General features: G+C 44.4%; 1 protein-coding gene across 2 annotated transcripts in view; it reads right to left on the bottom strand.

Annotated features, from left to right (window-relative positions):
* Nucleotides 1-16029, bottom strand: part of LOC142572214 (E3 SUMO-protein ligase RanBP2-like) — a 163568-nt gene that overhangs the window by 24398 nt on the left and 123141 nt on the right. For both annotated transcript variants that reach the window (XM_075681165.1, XM_075681166.1), the window contains 4 exons: nt 15679-15894; nt 10772-10985; nt 10443-10589; nt 3287-3586 (listed from right to left, as the gene is read on the bottom strand). In XM_075681165.1, coding sequence (XP_075537280.1) covers nt 3287-3586; nt 10443-10589; nt 10772-10985; nt 15679-15894 — 877 coding nt within the window. The remainder of the gene's footprint in view (nt 1-3286; nt 3587-10442; nt 10590-10771; nt 10986-15678; nt 15895-16029) is intronic.

The raw sequence follows: 16029 nt of genomic DNA, 5'->3' as shown, positions 1-16029 counted from the left end.
CAACCTGACGGACTATTTCCTCGTCAGTCCGTTCTGCACAGAAGTCGAGCTCGTTGTCAGGGTCAACAAACTGTTCGAAAGTTCCATACGTATGGAAACCCCAGCAGAGCGGAGGTCGTTGATCACATCGTCCATGGGCGCCAAACTCCTTGCTCACGCCAGCCTGGGATCGGCCGCTCACGACTTGCTTAATAATGGCAGCTTTCTTCTCCATCGTTAACCGACGGTACTGCTTTCCGCGCTTCGATGCCATCGGCGAGGACGACGAAGACGGAGTGGGGGCCATCGAAGGCAAGCGAAATCCTCAAGTTGCGAACAGTGGGGCTCGCTGACGAGCGTTGAAGCACCTAGGCCTAGCGTCGCAGAGCACACTTGAACAGCACAACCACACACCCCGCTAGCCAAAATGTGGCCGGCGTAAACAAACGAAACGGCGCCGCTCCGGAAACTCCGCCGGAGGCAGAAGTGCGGCGATAAACATAATCAGCGTGGCCAGACCAAATCTGTGTGTGATGGCTAGATTCGGCTAGTTGTGGTTCAAAGCGGTGATATGCTTCGGCTGCAAGTCAATTTCCTTCGCAAGGGCGCTGTGCGAGGAGCCAAAGGACCTTCCGTCGTGTCAAGAAGTGCGAAAAATTAGACGGCGGGGGGTTCGAGCGTCCGAAACTTCAGATGTCCTTATACATTGATTCTATGGGGCTCGTGGCAGTGCCGCGAAGACGTCCGAAATATCAGGCATGTCCGAAAAATTGGGCGTCCGAAAATTCAGTAGTTGACTGTATTAGGTATATCTGTCTTCGTACTGCGACAAGGGTTGGTGGGTGCACGAGTGTGCAATTAAGGAATACATATTGGGTCCTGTGACAATTGCCCCTTCTCACACTTGTTAAGCTTAACCACAATGCTTCACAGCGTAATACTGTTGTATTGAGGCGATAATTGCTTTCGAAAACCAGCATAATGCAATGTGCCGTGCTGTCCGAGCTTCGAAGCCATTGGCGAGGATTACAAAGGCTGAGTTGGCACCATGGCTAACAGCACCGAATGGTTAAGAGTAGCGAACGTTGAAGTAGCTAGGCCTAGCATTGCCGCGGTGGTGACCATAGTTGCCAGCGGATCTGCGCGCGAGGGCGCCGGTTTGAGGCAGCGAGATAAACTGGCAGCGGTGGTGGCTTTGATTAATGCCGTTTTGGACATGTGGTCACAACAAAAAGTCCAGAAAATCGGACGGCGAAGGGTTCTTGCGTCTGAAATTTCATACATTCCGATACATTGACTCCACGTGGTGGTGCTGCGAAGCCGTCCGAATTATCGGGCATTTCCCAAAAGCCAAACGTTCAGAACATCTGTTGTACCCTGGCAACTCCTCTAGCCGACGACACGGCATCAAAGATGATCAGCTGCAATTCTTCTCTCTCACTCAAGCCAGCATTAGCACAACTTTCTTTCCCTTTCAATAAAATCACGGCCAATTTTCCTAGACAGAAGCACAAATTCCCTGAGCTTTCCCAGAGTATTTCCCGGTTGGTAGAGAACCTGTTATTTGTTCTCAATGAAATTGCTCTGAAAATTACCTGCATGATGCAATCAAATACGAAAACAAAATGTTCCTGCTGTTACCAAAGTCTACTATCAGTCAGAGCTAGCACAGCCGGCAACAGAAGTGCCACTTTTCCAACTTTGATTAAAGATAATTGAAACTAAGTTACTTTACATGCTAAGCTAGTGGCAACAGTGACTTTTGGTAGGGGCGAGCGATTATGAAAATTTTCAAATACGAATTGAATTCGAATACTTACCTTTAAATATTGAATAATGATATACACATGCGTTTATTAGTAAGTTTAGTTATATGAACATGTCGGAACATCGTGATTAGTTTTAATGATGGATAAACCAGACTAGTAAGCCGTTATACTAAAAGATAGTGTATTTGACTCATGTTAACTTGGAAAGTTCAGTATTTCCTACTAGCTGTCTGTTCTCGACAATTTGTGCCTTATTATACAACATCAAATGCCTATAAACTCAGAGGCATCTGACCCTGTGCCAACAGTCACTCAATGCATTTGCTGTCAAGCAATAAGCTCAGAATGGCAGTGCCACTGCAAAAGAGCACAACCTTGGTGTTCCTTGCTATTGAGAGGCTGGCTTTCTCGTAAAGCTTAGGTGTCCAGCGGCTAAGCATGCTTTAAAAAAAAAAAAAAATTAGGCAGCAGCACGAAATTATAAAATTTAGCACAAAATCAGACATATTCTTAGATTAGATAGAAGCAAACGCTAAGAACTGCATTTGCTCCGGCACAATCAGCAATATATTTGTTTCAAATAGTCGTATCCAACCAAATATTCAAAAATTAAAAATATATCTGAAACTTTCTAACATCCGCACACCCCTGGTTCTTGGTGCTCTGAAGAATTGCATGCACCATAGATGAGCTAGCCAAGTGGCTAGGCGATTCTTAAGAAGACATTTGGGAAATGCAGAATATCAAGTGCGCAATAGAGCGTTGAGAGGGCATGTTCTAGTTTATAGATGGCAATGAAGTGCTGTGAGAGTTATGATGATGGACATAAAGTACAAATAAATCTAGTCTGTGAAGGTGAAGTCCAATGATGTCAAAATGCTGTCCACCTTTAGTAAAGTAGATGTTTTTTTGGAAACCTGCACTGTGTTTTGTAAAACAAAGGTTGATTTCTTTCTACAACGACCATTTGCCCACCTCACAAAATTTTCGTTGAGAACAAAAAATTAGTTAGGACTCCTTTAAGTCTGTCCTTATTCAAACACACCCGCACAAAGTTATCACACTACCTTTCTGCCGGATAGAGCTGTTTAGTACCAGCTCTTGCTCAAGACATGCTCCTGGTTTCAGATTATAACATCACAAGTGTTCCACTTCCTATTATGGCAGGCCTGACGTTACTAAATGTACACAATGCATGTAAAACATTAGCAAATCGTCACAGACATTCAGCTGATCCAAACAGATGTCACTCTATAATTGAATATCCAGCTGCTAGCCACTTTACTACATGTGATGCTTGCCAATTAACTGTGCTAGCCACAATTTCTACAATGTTTTTTGTTTCGACACACAAATTTGCCTAAATTTGCCTACCTAAAATATTGTTTTATTCATAGCATCTCCTATCTTTCTGCCTGATCTGTATGGCATCAGTTCCACGTGACATCAGCCATTACAGATTCGCTATAAACAAATCTCTTAAGTGTGCTGCCTCAAGAGACTGCACATATTGAGCAGGTGCATCAACATGAACTCACCATCATCCTCAGTTTCTGTCTTCTGCTTCGTCGTGAGTGACTGGAACAGCTTGGTGCCTGCTCCAGAGAAAAGGGACTGCCCACTTTTGGGAGATGGACCCTGGAAACCGAAACCTGTGCCTGGCTGTTGTTTGGCCAGATCAGCAAAAGACAGTTGTGCAGCTGTACTAAATAGCCCACCGCCACTGCCTTCATCTTCCAGGCTGCCTGTGGTGCTGTCAGCTGCCGCCAGGTGAGCTGCATCCTTTATTGATGCAGATTTCGCAAGGCCGGCAGGTCTTGAGGATGCTGCCAGTGCTTCTGCAAAACGAAGTGAAATAGCGTGCACCTTTAACGTGCACCTAAATCTAAGTACACGGGTGTTTTCGCATATTTCACCAAACATGTCGTGCTTTTACCAACTTATTCCAATTTAACACCACTGCACTATTAGCCCCGAGAAGGAATTAGACGGGCGCTGTGAGCGCCGCTCGCGTGACGTCAGGGCACGGACTTCTGTCGTCTGCTGCAGTTCTGGCGGTGTCTGGGTGCCTTCTGCAGTATTTTGTTTTTTCACTCTCGTTCTCTCTGCTTGTAAACTTATGGCAGTCGTCTCAAATATATTTTTAAAACGTCTTCGTTCGCGAAAATTTATGAAACGAGGTTATTTCTTAGACAACAATACAGTTCTCAAAGGCAACGCTACAGTGCCAGCCGAAGGAGCGGACCAACACATTGCGGGTTTTTCATGAGCAGATCGACAACCGCAAAAAACATAGCAAACAAGACTCCAGTTATAATACCATACCTGCTGCGGTGTGACAAATATGTCACAAACGCTGGTTATATATGACTTCTACAACAGTTACCTTGATTTTAATCTGCTAAAACAGGTTTGCTGACGAATAGTTCATGACATAATATCGAATTTTTGCATTTGTTCACAGAAACTCTAGGCATTAGCACGAGCACCTAACACTGCAGTTTAGATTCTACCAGCACCACTTGTTTCTTTAAGTGCTTCTCAAAATTAGGCAGTTCTTCACACGTTTAAGTGGCAGTAATTTAAAGTAAATTGAGGCTTACAGCTATTAGCACAATACGAAAAGGAATGTACGAATATATATTCCCTTTTCCGTGCTACGCGTTCAACTCACTTGAGCAATTTACTGGTGTCTTTTGCTTGAGGAATATACATGACTAATCTGTTTGGCGAACTAACAGAGGCTGCTCGGCCCAAGTTTTTTAGTGAAATATGCCTTATGGGCCATATGGCTGCAGCCAGAAAGAAGCCGAAGCGTCATTCATTAGTAGTATGGGACATATTGAAGATATCATAATTCGCTGCTGGAGGGTCAAGAAATCAAGACTTGTGGTGTCTTCCTAATGAAGGTTGGAGAGGTTCTCTTTTATGTACTGACGAAGCGAATAGTTCTCCGTTTATAATTTAACAATGCTGGATCAAGAGATGGTGAGGAAGAAGGTACTTGAATTTTCCTTTTCTAGGCACCCTAAGCTGCGCTGTAGTACCTCGAGTATATTTTAGGCATTGCAATTGGCACTGTAAAAAACTGCTTCATGGTTTCAATTAGAAGTTGCAGTGAAGTGATGGGTCTCGCGAACAATGCATGCCTTGACATAACGACAGTCAGTTGCTACCGTTGCGTGAGGGGTGTGCCATATTTTCGGTAACGCCTACTGAGGGCTACCATGAAACACTTCATCGCTTGCAATTGATTGCCTCTCGATCTTAACCACAAAACTTTTCTTTCAGGTGATTGCTACTATGGTATTTGTGAATTAACTGTATATGTAAATAGTCAATATATGACGCACCGCTGTGCTGGCAGCCATGAGCAATTCATTTTCAGAAAGTGGTGAAAGCAGCAGCTAAGTTTTTCGCACGAAATGCGCGTCTATTTCTTTTACGCATTAATAAAGTGGCCATATATGACTAGAACAACTCACGAGAGTAATAAAAATCATGATGACAGCTTCGCTGGGCAGTGTCTTTCTAACACGGACAAGATGTTGACACCAAATGCCAAGGAAATTTCTTCCGTGTAAAATGCAATGTCTCAAAGCTAAGTACTAAGGGAATGTTAACTGCTTAGCGAAGCATTGTACACAACTTCGTGTGTTGAAATTGAAGACATTCTTTTTAAGCAAAATTTATGGACAGACACGGCGCACATATGCATTGCAGAACCAGTAGACCCCTTCAATGCTACATAGCTTGCGATATCCAAGCTGAAAATTTTCTCGACTCACGCGCTTTTGAAGAAGGAACTCTGGTTCAGCATGGCATCGGAAAGAAGCTGACATATCCTTCAAATGGTACGGCTTGAGCCACCTATACCCCAAGCATACATGAAGGGAACGTGCGCGCGCGGCAGCCGAGCAAGCCGGAGCATGTGGCGCCCTGGCTGTCATGTCACTCGCGAGAAGGCGCCACTCCAAATTCTTGCCGCTAATATGCGCGACACCATTTTTATAGACACCGAGCGGCCGTCATAGGGCGCCAGCATTGTGCTGGGGAACAGCGCCGTGAAGGGCAGATGTCGAAGCAGTGGCATGTGAAGCAGATGACGGAACGAAGGCGCTCACTGTATTTCCAATGATTTCGCACTGCGGATTTTAAGGTCTGATGTACTGTAAAACACATTTTCAAGTGTCTGCTTGTAAGAGGCAGGCCACATTCATGGCATCAAGTACAACATTAAGTAGAAAACTAGTGCAAATTGTGATGTAAATGTACCCTGCAAACAGCACTCACCGTGGCAAGCTAAGATGTCAAACTCCAGCAGTTATATTTCAGATGTTATTTTGGTGTACAAGTTAACATTTTCGCGTATCAGGTGAATAAGGGAAGAGCCCAAAAATCATGGACAACTAAAAGAAGACGTATGTCTTCCCTTATTTGTTTATTGAGCTGCTTCGCTGATCACACAAGTGTCGGTAAGTTCTCGTTCTCTGTCTGTTCCAACTCTTATCTTTGCAACGCTTCGCCGTTCTTAATACTTAAGAAACTAACCTAATCTTCAGTAATGGTCCATTTCCTACAGATTAGCGTGACGAGAGCCCTGATGCGCAGCAAACGATCATGTGCCGGACACAACCATCAGAGTTGGGAAGCATGAGGGAGGAAAATATACCCTAAAAGAAAGATACTGATGCGACAGCAAAATGACGACTACAAATCAATGTTTGCCTTCGGTACACAAGCTCTGGAGCCGTTACACCTATGGAGGCGAAGACAGGCAATTCACAGGGAGCACTAAGCTCTTGCGTATGAGCAGCACCTTTAACAACGTTAGAACAACTAGACCATAGCAAAGCAGCGTTGGAAATGTACAGTGCTCAGTGATTGAAACGCGATACTCTGAACATGCGACTGCCGCCTGTGCCCGGGGCTTACATTAAGAAGAATCTTGGTAAAAGGAAAGCGTTAAAATGGAACAGCATCAAGGCCGAAAAAGCAAGCTCATTAGGGCTTGCATTCACAAGATTTCTCTTACACAAAAGCGTTTCACAATCAGAAATCATAATGAATATTTTCTCATTATGGTGACTACTGCTGCCATGAGTGGCCAGCGGTCAGCCACACCTAATGAAGAAACTCTCTTTTATAAGAAATGTTTCGTGAATATGGTTCCAGGGCCGCTAGCTTGTACGCGTTCGAAAAGCTGAGGTTCGGTTTGGCCTCACGATTGTCCAGTCTTCGCTGATATCGGAGCCTAGGCCAATCTAGGACAACCGAATGTGGCGAAACCGAATCCTGCCTTTTTGAAGATAGCAGCCCGATATCTACAATGGAGACCACTTATAACATAACTCGCCAGAGTTGCGAACATTCGCACTATAACCAAAATGGCGATTTTCAAAGCTTGCACATATGCAAAACATGTAGTCCAAGCAGCTGTGCGTATTCGAGAATCGAAGTGTGGGACTGGGAGTTTTGTATTGTGGGGAGCACCCGCCCCCATTTCCTCCCGCGTACTCGCGTCATACCGTTCGCTTGTGGCGGACGGGTTGAGCCAGCTTAGACAAGGGAGAGAGGCACTACACGCCCTCCCTTTCCCCGTCGCTCTTGTGACGCGCGTTCCCCTCTCCCCCAAGCAGCTCATGGGAAAGAGAAACGTATTCGTCGGGCGAGGAGGACTTCCCCTCGCAAAAAGGTAAAAAGGCATAAAAGCATGCCACCAGGAGAGACTTGCTCTCTTGGGGACGCCGGACACCTGCCGCCTGGACGAAAGCACCTGCCGCAACCCGTGAGTGATCTCGTTTGTCTGACCCACCCAGGCAACGACGCAAGCCTATTTACTACTATTACTGAGAGGACGTTCCTCTGCGAGTGTTCATTATTGCTAATAGCAATAAACGTTATTACCGTTGACGCCGCTGGTTGCCTTATTCGTTTGAACCCAGCGTGGCCGCGATTCCCGCGCTACGGGTTGGGAGTACCATGAAGCGACTGCGTGGGGCTAGATCTGGAGCTCGCCTTCAGCCCTAGCCACACGCAGAGTGGAACCCCCACAGTATTCATTTAAATTTATGGATGTTGAAAGCTTAACGTCCAAGTACCCGCAGTCTTTGCATGAAGCACACAAAGTAGTAGTAATAATAATAATAACATTAATAATACATATATATATAAAAACCCGGCGGTAACAAAAATTTCAGGTGCAGTACAGTGTTTCATCCGACTTCTCAGACCGATCAATGTATACACGGTGTCGAAAACATGGCAAGCGCGGACCAAGTTGCGGTCATTCGAGTGTTACCCGTGCCCCCATTTTCACTATCAAGGTCGTTTCTCTGCTTTCCGTTTGTCGTACAACCATTGCAACGCATTTCGTTGACGTAGCACCAAACCACAACGTTGGTCGCAAAGGTGCACTGGTTAGATTAGGTTAGCCAGTGGGGGAGTCGGTTGGCATGCCGTGTCGGGTGGCATGCCGTCGTGGGAAGCTCGCATTTGATATGTTTGTACCTGTAGACAATTACATAGAGACTATGCATGTGATCACGCGCATGGGCTCAAATGACAGCAACAACAATTATGAGTGCTTACCAAGTTTGTATGTGGGCACACTGGTACGAATGGCAGAAGCTCGCAAGTGCACATAAAGCCTAGTATAGTCGAACCCACTTATAAATTCCATTGTTATAACTGATAATTGTTTTAACAGGGTTGCATTAAAAAAATCAAGATAGGGGGATGGCATGGCTATTGTGAGAAAACTATGATGGCTGGGAGGCCAGTGCCCCTCCTCACCACATTCCTCCATTCAGCTGCTGATTGCGTTCACTTCCTGGGCGCTCCAATCGCGTGCAACAAGCCACAGTTGTCGGCGTTGAAGAATGGCCCTGCTATAACAACTGCAAAGAAGGGTCACGGGTGGCAAGCAATATGTGAGCTTTGCCGAGGCATCGCTAAAAGGGCCTTTTAAGAAATGCAAGAAGGTTGCCATGGCAGCCTGTCAGCTTGAGAAATCCAGAATAAACGTTGGGGCAAGATTACCAGAAGCATCTCGCCACATACTTCTTACTGACTTGCATGAAAAAAACTCTATGTCGATCAGACTGGCATGCTTTACGCGAAGCTTGCCAACATCCTTCTCCAAGGTATCCAGGTGCATCACGTAGTGCAGCAGAAGGGCTGAATCATATGTTGGTCCTCCGGTGAGGACAACATTGAGGGAGCCTGCCCTACAGCGTATCGCTGCCGTCATGGCCGTTGATATCTGATGCAAGCACATTAGCGATGATCGCCTCATCGGTTAGATGCACTTAGTTTCTAAATCTATAGCCATGCATTTTCTTTTCACAGGCGACGTCATGCATTGCCAAGGACAGATCAGCCATCTTCCGTTTTGGTGGCGAGTCAAACGAGGCAGAGAAACCATGTGGTCAGGAACGGTTTCAACGCAACCAACAAAGATGACAGAATGGTTAAGCTGTTTGCAGAACCACACTTAATAGGGAGCTAGCGAACAATCTGGGAGCAGTGTAGTTGGCATAGTCCATTCATCTTTCAGAAAGTGGCGCGGCATAGAGCTATAGGCGCAGCCCGTTCGTGTTCGCAAAGGTGGAAGGGCGACGGGAGAGAGCCACGTGAAGAAGGCAGCAATATGAGTGCAGGGCGGCTGTTGGGGCAGCGGGCCATCATTCAACAGCTGGTTTTTTTCACCATGGAAAACATACAAAAGTTGATGGTGCAGCAGCTTCTCATTGTTATAACCGATATATTGCTAAAACCGGTATCATTATAAGCAGGTTTGACTGTATCTGCACTGCATGACTTGCATCACGACAGGTGCACAGAAACTGATTGTAAAGCGCACTGCTGGTAAGCAGTGATGCGAAAGGCTTCTCTGTCCCCTAGGCAACCACTGTACGCCTGCATCGTGCTGCCGCCATTTCTTTTTCTCCCATTCATTTACTTCGTATCTCATGCTCCTCCTCCGCATCCCCCTCGTTGCTCTCCTCTCTCATCGGTGGGTGCACCTCGTTGAGAAGCCTGCTCGCTATCATGCTTGTCGGCATGATTTTCTTGTGGAAGCCGCATTATAACCGGTATTTCGTCTAGCATGGCTGCACTGTAAATGGTATGCGTATACGAGTTCTATGGGAGGGTAAACAGGAGTCAGAAAAAGCCACGTTGCAGCCAGATTTGCACTATAAACGGTTACATCATAAATGGTCTGAGCCATACTGCCAGTGACAAATTATTTATTTCATAGCAAACGCACCTCAAGAAAACCTGTATACATGCCCAGCTGACCATTGCAAATTATTTGGCCTGTAGTAGTATGTGCGTATGCAGAGTTCTCATACATCAGCCGATGATCATTACACATTTACAAGCTACCAGCGTGTCCATGACATTTTTGGTCCCTGGTCACTGTCGCCTTGTTGTATCCTCTGCCAACAAAGATCTGCTGGTCGACAAACATATCAGTTCTAAACATGAAGCTTGCCACTGCATGCCACTGGTGTGTGTGCCCACGTCTGTGTGGACTGCCTATCGCTGAGCACTCAGGCTGCAGCACTAGTGGAACATTCTGACATGCCTCTCTGCTGAATTTATTTACTTGAACAATGCTTCACATTTCATGTGCACACTTTTTGTGCTAAAGAGCAAAGAGGTAATTACAGTGGGAGAATTACTCACCTTTTTTGCTCTCCCAGTCATCACAGCCTCGACATCCGGGACAAGGTGTCTTTGTCTCGTAAAGGAAGAAGTTGTCAGGCAGCATCAGTTTCCTAGCACGTGCAACCTCGTCGGGACCAGCCTTGGCCTCGAATACAATTTGTACATCTGCACCAAAGAAGCAATGAGCGATCACCACTGAAATAATGTAACAGCCTATGTTATGCTTAAAATGGTGCCCAATTTTTTATGAATAATATGCACAATACGTGTTCAACCTTTTGCTCGGGCAGTGGTTGTGCTACTGGAGAGTCACGCTTTATATTACATGAGACTAGTGGTCAACTAACCGTCCGCCTCCTTGCTGTCCCTGGCCGTCGAAGAGTTGCCGAACAGCGAGCGCACCACGGTTTGTTTAGAGGCACCAAAGCGAGGTCCTAGTGAAAAACCACCAGGAGGTGTCACAGAAGAGCTAGGACTCATTCCTGTTTCTCCATCGAGCCGAAATGAGAAGGTGGAGGCATCTACTGGGGTTGTCGATGCCTTTGTCAATGGTGAAGTTGTCTGTAAACATAAAACAGCATGGTATAAATTGCTTACGGGCTTATATTGTCAAGCTGCCGCAGCAGCTGGTGGAGTCTGCCAAGCTGCGAGTTGAATGCTGGCAAACCGGCAGCAACAAGACTACAACACTGCACGTAAGTTCAGCTTCCAAGGATGTAACATGCATACCGACAGCTGCGTGCTGAACTTGTATAAACACACCTCTTCACAGTGCAGCGTGAAGAGGTATACTCACATTTACATCCAGAGAGGATTGTGGCTTCCTTGAAATTGAAAACAAGTTAAATGACTTCAGCAGTAGTTGTCATCTGTTAAACAAGCAGAAACTGCACACGAACAGCAATTTCACAACACACCTGTTCCAATTCCTGTTACGCCAGAGATATAACACGACATGTGTGCAGTATACGCTCTCTCTCACCAGCACTATGCAGTGAGGCAGAAGCTGCAGGTCATATTAGCCGATTTGGAACAAGAATAAGCTGCCTGTTGGAAGATAAGGAGAAGAGCTCAACAGCATTTTCACCAGTATTCTATGCGAGTGTCCCACATAATATATTTAAGGGGAGACGCGACAATGAAATGGTCAATTTCGTACAAATTCTTAAATTTTTATGAATTGTCTTTCGTGATCCACTGACCTTTTTTTATTTCATGGCGAAGATATTACGAAGAAATACGCAGTAGAACCCAAGATAATTCATTCCTTCCTAGGACTTCAGTCGACTGGAATAATCTACCTACATCATTAGTAAGCATCAGTGACCCCACTCGTTTTAAGAATGTACTAATTAACATAAAATAATGTATGGTGGCAAATGGCATAATTATGTACTAATTACGTAAGTCTCTGTTTTATTTGTTATGAATGAATTACCCGTTTTTTTCATATTGCTTTTGTTCCTTGAAAATTCCTTGAACTAATCCTGTATTTTTTACTCTTGGAATGCACTCTCGCCCCTCTCCTCTGCAATGCACAATTATGTACCTTGAGGGTATCACAAATAAATAAATAAATAAATAAATAAATAAATAAATAAATAAATAAATCTTTGTACATCATTCTCAAAACTGTGAGGAAAATCGGACTTCGGAAGGTGCCATTGCAGCATGAACCAAGTGGCATTCTGTTGACACAGTGCCGTCATCTTTGTATCACTGTAAACAGGAGGGATCAGAGCTTAAGGTAGCCATAGGATTGTATTACTCCAAGAAAGAATAACAGCGAGAAGCGGAAGCATGAAAAGGAAAAACTAGCATTGCAATTCATAACTGCAGCCATGTGGCGCATGCGGAGTGCTCCTATTGGTCCATGCAGATTTTGATCACTGGCTTGTGATTGTCAGTTGCTGATAAGGTTGCAAGGGATTTGAAAATGGCCAACAAGCTGCATGATACTGCTAAAAAAGGCAAACGATTGCATACAAATGTAAAGAAAACATGATGCCACTAGCAAAGGACTTTTGCTCCAGCAGGTGTTAGGTCCCATAATTACAATGATTACAAAACTTCACGTGAACTTTTCTCCAGCTTTTAATTTTCAGGCAGTTACTGTCACTCATTGCTGTGCCATTTCAGAATTAATGAAGGTAGAATCGTTCTGTATTTTGCATACAAGTCCTGAAGCATTGAGGAGTGCATTAAAGGTGTTCATTTCTGTCTGCATACCATACATAATTTTATAATTCATCTTTTGCAAAAGTCATTCATAAGGCAATATGCATAATGAAGTTTTACAATTAGGTTCTTGTGCTTACTGTGCAGTAAAATATAAACCAATAGCTTTATAGCACAAAAGAGAGCTTTGCAAACAGTCTTTTTTGTGAAGTTGACTATTTGGGGGATGAAAATTAGAGTATGCCAACTGCTGTAAATAAAAATCAATATCAGATAGCTCAGAATTGATTTCAGATTTGATATCATCTTTAAAAAATTCATTTACACATGAAATTTCATGGAATTAGTTGTATAAATAACAAAAATAACTTCCACTCCCATGTGGCTCCCCAATAGGCGAGCCTAGGTTCCTTCAACAAAACAAGTGCCATTTGAAACGTGCATTTGAAGCTCGCGGGTCGATGGTCGCACAATACTGTTAAAAACTTGGCCATGTGCACATTCGAGCAGCATTTAAATAAATAATGTCACCATTGTGCAACCGCCTGAGTCGCATTTGTTTCGAGGTAAGGGTGTCTTTCGGTACTTTTGCCACTGAAAAAGATGAAAATTAATGAAAATTAAAGTGGATGAAAAAACAAAAAAAAAAAAAAAACGAACCCACAACCTTCGCGAAATGCGAAGGTTGTGGGTTTGGTTACCACCTGCGGCAAGTTGTTTATTCATCCACTTTAATTTCCATTAATTTATTGTTTCTTTATTTCATTTATTAAGCACAAGTAATTTCCCCTATGTTGTCCTTGGTGTCAGTGTTTGTTGGCTTCTTATGATATGACTAATAAAAATCGAGCCGCTCGGTTAACCCTTTTTCTTCAAGTAGCGTTTATGTTATTCAAAAAAGGAATAGAAGGTAGGCGTTAGTAAAATGCACAGCAAATAAAATGTCGTCGAAAGAAATTGCAAATCGAGTCAGACATTCTCAAATACAAATAAAAAGGAGATGCATAGAGAAGCAAATATTTTCGAATATGAGCTATTTATACCAACTGATAGCAAGCTCAGTGGTATGAGGCCCAAATTTTGTCACAATTTAGAGTACTGTCCTGACATACTCTCAGCCAGCGCATGACGCCTCAGTGTTGTGTTTCACTGCTTTAAGGAGTTTATTTTGGTTTGTATGAGGGACATCTGCATCTCGGCGTGAGCCAAGAGTGTTTTTTGAGCTCAGGCTCCTTCAAAGAAGCGCTCACATACCTCATTCCCCGTTCATTCCTCAATGCACCGATCCTTTCTCTTCTCATGCTCCTTTTGTCGCGTGTTCGCACTACGGACCATTTCAAGCATACTCATGGTCAGTTTACAGTCAACGTCCAATTTTTCGGTCCCCCTAGGGGCCGTGAAAACTTCCGAAAAATCAGGCAGTCCGACAAAATAAATGCAAGTCTTTTACTGCTCTTAAGAGCTCAAACCGACACAGGCACGTCTGGAAAAGCTCTGAATGCCTGTCAGTACACTTATTAGGCATAGCGGTGCTCCTACTGTGACAGGAGAGGGCGGGTGCACGCGTGTAAAATTAAGGAATACATACTGTGCCCGTGACAATTGCCCCTTCCTACGCTTGTTGAGCTTCACTGCAATACTTTTGCTAATGCTTCACCGCGTCACACGACTGTACTGAGGCGAAACTAACTTTCAGGAACCAGCATCATGGAACGCGCGGTGCTTTCAGAGCTTCGAAGCCAAAATTATTGCCGACAGCGGAGAAATGAAGAAACACGGCATCGAACCGCAAGAAGCTTAATAGCGAACTTCGAAGCAGCTAGGCGTAGCGTTGCCGCAGTGTTGGCTACGGCTGCCGGCGGATCTGCGTGCGATAGCGCCGGTTCGAGGCGGCGAGGTAATCAAAATGGCAGCGGTGGTGGCTTTGATTAATGCCGTTTCGGACCTGTGGTAATGCAGAACGTCCGGAAAATCAGACGGCAAAGAGTTCTTGCATCCAAAATTTCAGACGTTCTGATACATTGACTCTATGGGGTACGTGGTGGCGCCACGAAGCTGTTCAAATTATCGGGAATTCGGAAAGTCGGTCATTGACTCTACACTGGCAACTCCTCCAGCCGACGACAGGGCGTCAAAGACGATTCGTTACGATTCCTGCCTGTTACTCGAGCCAGCATTACGGCGACTTTCGACCCTTTCAATAAAATTACAGCTAATTTTCCCTGATAGAGGCACAAATTCCCTGAGTTTTCCCTGAGTTTTTCCAGACTGCTAAAAATCCCTGAGAATTCCCGGTTTTCCCGGTTGGCAGACACCCTGATATAGAACTGAGCTGTAATTAGTGCTGGACTAATTTGGCGTTTCGTTTATAAGAGTTGACCATCCTGTGCATCTTGATTCTAGGTACCCAATTTGCTCATAGCTGGGAACATTCTTCTTGCGCTGTGACCATAGACTCTTGATTATGTGCACCACCACATTTTCTTGCAAAAGCTGATAAGCATTAAACTCTGAGAAACCTTCCGATATTTGATTAGAAGTCGACAATTCGGTACTTGCACACCACTACAATTTACTCAATTCTAATGCATACATTTCTCTTGAAAAACATACTAATTATGCACACATTAAATTCAAGTGTGAAGCCAAAACTATAATAGTGACAAGCTATAGTCAGTGGCACAAAATTCTGCAATTGTAATCCACAGATGTGGCAGCCTTGAGCCTGCTCTGCAACACATTTATGAAATGCAATATCTCAAGTGCCACAGACAGATTTGAAGATCAGACGCTTATGCTTGTTTATAGTCCTACAGAGACCTTCAACAGCAACGATGAAGGATGCCTGGTCCACTGCAGACTGGATGCAATAATGTTTCTTTTTTGATCTGGAATAAATTGGCATTACTTTTTTCCTTACCATTAAAACTGTGGTGAACAAACAAGGGCATTGCATTGTTCATTTCTTTGGTAGTGAAAATTTGGTGCACATTGTTAAAAACAGTGTTAGAATAGGGTAAATGCTGTATGTTAGTGCAGTATCAAATGGGTGCGAGTACAAGAAATAAATGCTCACACAAGGTGGCACAGAGCCACTGGACTTGCTCTTTGCCTCCTCCACGGCAGCCAGGAACTCCTCAGCTACCTGTGAGGTCTTGAGACGCAGCGCAAACTGGTATGGACACGCCACATCATCCGAAAAATCCGTTGCAGACCACGTAACAGTCCGATCATCTTTCTTGCAGAACTGATGCTCAGGTGCCAGAAGGTGATTCAGGCACACTTTCAGTACCTGCACGTAGCAAAGTGTAAAAAAACAGTCCAACATACAGCCAACAAGAAACAGAGACCCAATACTGACCACACTGCGATAACATTTAGTTTGATGTACAACGTGCGAGAATCCTCAAGTTCCTTGAATGTTTCA

Source organism: Dermacentor variabilis, chromosome 2 (genome assembly GCF_050947875.1).
Source record: "Dermacentor variabilis isolate Ectoservices chromosome 2, ASM5094787v1, whole genome shotgun sequence".
In the NCBI taxonomy this organism is placed as follows: domain Eukaryota; kingdom Metazoa; phylum Arthropoda; class Arachnida; order Ixodida; family Ixodidae; genus Dermacentor; species Dermacentor variabilis.
The sequence above is the reverse complement of the archived record's forward strand: the minus strand, read 5'-3'. Positions and strand labels throughout refer to the sequence as shown.